The following is a 4,450-nucleotide window of genomic DNA, read 5'->3' on the forward strand; positions in this document are numbered from 1 at the left end:
TAAATCTGTTACCCATTTATACCCTTTCACATCTTTTCTTCAAATGTTAGAAAATTTCGGTTATAGAGAGAGTTGATTGGTAGGAAATATGAAGGAAAATGAGAAACTATTACTTTATTTTTAACTAGGCAAGCTGTATTCCTTGCTCTATGCCAGTAATTCTCAATATTTTTTGCCTCAAGACACCTATACTTTTAAAAGTTACTGAAGACCCTAAGAGCTTGCCTTAGAAAATTCTAGAAGGCCCAAGAATACACAGTACATTTAGTTGTCAGAACAATGTCATCACGTTACGTTGCCTCTGGAAAACTCCACTGTATGTTATGAGAGGATTGAGAGTGAAAATGGCAAACAGATATCCTAGTATTACAAAAATAGTTTGGCTTCGCAAACTCTTGAAAGGATCTTGGGATCCCCAGGGGTCCCTGGACCACACTTTGAGAACCACTGCTCAATATTGTGCTTACAGAGAATATACTCTCTTTATTGCTGCTTTTTGTTTTTTCCTCCTCATCTGGTTATTGATTTGATTAACAGGGACTTAGGTACAGGTAAGAAACTGTAATATTTTGGGGGGCAATACATTCTTCCGATTCTAGTCTACAAATGAAGGGGTTCATCAGTGTCCCTGTCCACAGTATCACCTGGACAGAATGATCGTTGCGCCCACTTATAAAGCACCAGGGTGCAAATGCAAAGATACAGGAATGTGGAGAGTATTGAGGAGAGGCTTGCTCAAGATAATGAGTTTTTATCCTGTCAGTAAAGGGGGGAATCCAGCAAAAACAATAATGATGTATAATGTAATGAAGTAATTAGAGAAGGGTGACATGGATTAAGATGAGATTGATTTTGCATGTGTGAAGTTTTAGATGTCCTAGATGACTGATCAGACACCCCCCCCCCTACTTTCTACCTTCTTTATTTCACAAACTAGTCAAATTTAAGAAAGTTTTCTGAGAACCTCCAGGGTTGATAACTTTTACTGGAGAGAGCAAGTAAGGATGTTTAAAAAAAATTCCTTTCTTACCATCACGATTTCATAAAAGAGACCAGATATACCTATATACACTAGTTAACTGAGACATATGGCTTCTTAAAATATTGGAGAAGGTACTATCTTAAAAGGATGGCCTGTGCACATCAATCCAGTTTCATGATTTTTGAGACTAGGAGCAAAAGCTACAACCTTTCATAGAGGTTTCTCCCAACCACCTACTTCTAGCATTTTGCACTTAAGATTGATTGAAGTGAACATCAAGCTGTGTAGTTTCCCAAACATCTTAGGCCTCTCCAAGCACATGCTTTCTTTTTCTTCTGCCTACAGACCTTCCTTTCCCTCTCCTGGAAAATGTCTGTACCTTCAAATGTTAGTACTTCTATACAGCTTTCTGTGATTCTTCTCTGAACTTACTCAGGTAGCGTTTCTAAGTTGCCATTGCATCATTATTACACTTACAGGGATTATCTTTGGAAGGGCCTATTTCTCACTAAATTTTAAGCTCCACTTAACTTNCATTGCCACTTGAACAAACAGCACTGCGCGCATCCCTCTCTGCCTGTCACCCGTAGGCTCCTCCCCCTCCTCCAGGTGTCCCCTCCCTGGCGGCTCAGGAGGAGGAAGTGACGCATCGGAAGTGTCCCTGTTCCCCTTGCAGTGGGGGGGAAGGAATCAAACCCCCAAGATGGCGGCGGCGTCGGAGGAGCGGATGGCTGAGGAAGGAGGCGGTGGCCACGGCGACAGCAGCTCCTCTTCGGCCATCGGCTCTGCCCAGCGACTGCCCCCACCGCCCCCGCCCCAGCCCCCGCAGCCGGGGTCCCAGGCGCCCCCAGCCCCAACGCTGGCTCCCGACCAGCTGCCTCAAAACAACACGCTGGTGGCGCTGCCCATCGTAGCCATCGAGAACATCCTCAGCTTCATGTCCTACGACGAAATTAGCCAGCTCCGCCTGGTGAGGCCCCCGTGGGACCCCCGCCGCCCTCTCCGCCGGGCCGAGGTCTGGGGAGGGACGGAGAGGAGAGCGCGTTCCCCGGGGAGGGAGCCCCCCGCGAGCCCAGCCGGAACCAGAGCGCGGAGCGCGTCCCTCTCAACCCAGAGTCTCTTGGCCCTGTCAACGGGACTCGTCCCGATTCCGCCCTTGCTTCGGAGCTGGGGCGTCTGCCTGGGGCAACTTCGCCTTGGGGGGCTCCGTGTCCCCCGCCCGGAAGCGGGGCCGCGGGGGGGTAGGGAGGTAGCGGGAGTCGAGCTGCCCACCTCCCCCCGGCCTGAGCGTGGACACCCCCGGGGGGCACGTCGCCTGCCTTTTGTACCACCTTCCAGCCCCCCGGCCGGGGTTGGGGGAGAACACTCCCCAGGAGGCGAAACGATCGCACGATCCCAGGCAGGTTTGATTTGTCTGCAAGAAGAACGTATTGTTCCCGCAACCATCCAAGTTTCCTTGCTGGAGAAAAGAAAAGTGGGGTTGATCAGTTCTCCCGAAACCCGGTGGAGGTTCCGAGAAATGGGAACCACAGCACCCTGTAATTGACCAGTCAAGTAGAACCCTGAGGAATGGCCATTCCGGCTCTGCCTCACCCCTGACACTTCCCACCCGCGGTGAAGCAACTTGCCCCTTGACCGGGGTTTTTTCTCTCTTGCAGTTCATTTTATAACTAGTGATTTACGCCCACCCGCCAGCTTGAGGAGAGGTTTTATACCTAAAAAGCACAGTATGTAGTTCGTTCAGCCAGTGATTTATAAAAATGAATTTGCCATTGGGATTTTATGTCACTCCAGAGGCTCGACTGCAGGTTTGATGAATGCCTTAGCTCAGTCAGATATTTTGCTTCCTTTCAGTGAATTCATCTTTAAGTGGTAAGGAAATTAAAGGAGGTGGACATTTTGAAGTGATTGCAAACCGATTCAGTGTAGATGCTATATTCTGTGGTCGGGGTTGTTTGTAAGAGGACAAAGACATATTTCTGAATGTGCTGTGTATAGCGTTTTCTTACTAATCAATATGCCATATTTTAGGTTTACACTTCCAGCTTAAAATGGATTATAATTGCATTTTGGAAAGAAAATCGTGCTTATTTTTTTTAAAAGAAAGTTTATTAATATTAATTCAAACTGATCAATTTTTTTTTTCTAGTCAGCACAGCATTTCAACCATTTCAGTCTGCAGGATGGAAAATTCTTCAGTTGAAAAGTGATGTTTCAGAATTATCTCTGGATTTTCAAAACATGTCNAAAACCACAAATATTCTCTTGTTCTGGAAGAGCAACTAACAGGGGCCCAAGCTAAGTGTCTTTGTTGTAAACTGATTTATTCCATTAGTTCCTTTTGCTTTTATAGTGTATATAAATGCACCGATAGTTGTCATCTTTGTATATTAGACTCCTGAATTTTATTTTATTTTACTGTCTTGGATAAATTGCCAAAATGCTGGAATTTTGTTTTAATAACTACGGGAAATATTTTTTTTCCTTTAATCTTGGGAAATTATTAAAATACCCATAAATATAGAGCTAGACTTTAAATGAGATAATTTTGCATTTCAAGTTAGTATACATTGTCAGCAGTTACCATTAAATTACTTGGGGAATATTAGTATATTTCCATTTTCCAGAGATTACTTTGCTTCCTTTAGAATCCTAAACAGAAGATACACGACCTATTGTGTCTTTGTTTTTGTGCTGTCGGTCAATCAATGCTTATTAAACATCCATGGAAGGCAGGGCACCACATAAAATACTGCTCTTTTCTTACAATATTGACTAATGCTTAAAATATTTTTGACTTAGGCTTTTGTGATGCTATTCTAATTTGTCCTTGTGACCTATTTTCTGGTCTTTTTACCAGTTTTTAACCATAAATATCAATTGAGGCTCCGTTTGTAAGCCTTGATTTTCTTATCTTACACTTTTTCATTTGAGGGTTCATCTACAGTGATATCAGCTATTCCCGGGTGTAATTTCCAGAATCATATATTTAGTCCTGATATTACAGTTGTTGCAGAATATGACCAATCAAGTATCCCAATAGAAGATCTTTCAAAAAATGAGTGGTCTTTCTAAAGTTATTTTTTATTACTCTGATTTCCCTGCTCAAAACATGGGAAATTTTAGTCTTCTCAGCTTTGCCTACACATCTGCTATATCTTCAGAAGTAGTTTGCTCGCTAATTTAGGTTTATTCACTCCTGACTTCTTGCCTCTGCATGTGCCATCACCTCTAATTTTGCGGTCCTTGCCCTCTTCCTTCAAAGCCTGGTTCGTATCTTGTATCATGTGAAGTCTTCCTTGGTTGACTTTATCCGGTTATTTATTCATAGTCTGATCACCCAATCATACTTATGTACTCCTACTAGTCAGTACTCATATATTGAGTTGAGTTTCTAGATTATTAAAAGATATCTAAATCCTAGTAGTTAGCGAGATTCAGTGCAGCAAAACTAGTATAATAAAATAA

The 4,450-nt window shown here is 43.3% G+C and overlaps 2 protein-coding genes across 2 annotated transcripts in view; one reads left to right on the top strand and one right to left on the bottom strand.

The window, feature by feature from the left end:
- Positions 1-4,450, bottom strand: part of TP53BP2 (tumor protein p53 binding protein 2) — a 187,140-nt gene that overhangs the window by 140,284 nt on the left and 42,406 nt on the right. The window lies entirely within an intron of this gene.
- The window catches only part of FBXO28 (F-box protein 28), a 21,471-nt gene continuing 18,662 nt past the window's right edge, over positions 1,642-4,450 (top strand). The window contains exon 1 of the mRNA XM_019639604.1: positions 1,642-1,952. Within this exon, the coding sequence (XP_019495149.1) occupies positions 1,686-1,952 (267 nt within the window). The 5' untranslated portion in view covers positions 1,642-1,685. The remainder of the gene's footprint in view (positions 1,953-4,450) is intronic.

The sequence above is a fragment of the Hipposideros armiger genome, unplaced genomic scaffold (genome assembly GCF_001890085.2).
Source record: "Hipposideros armiger isolate ML-2016 unplaced genomic scaffold, ASM189008v1 scaffold_45, whole genome shotgun sequence".
In the NCBI taxonomy this organism is placed as follows: domain Eukaryota; kingdom Metazoa; phylum Chordata; class Mammalia; order Chiroptera; family Hipposideridae; genus Hipposideros; species Hipposideros armiger.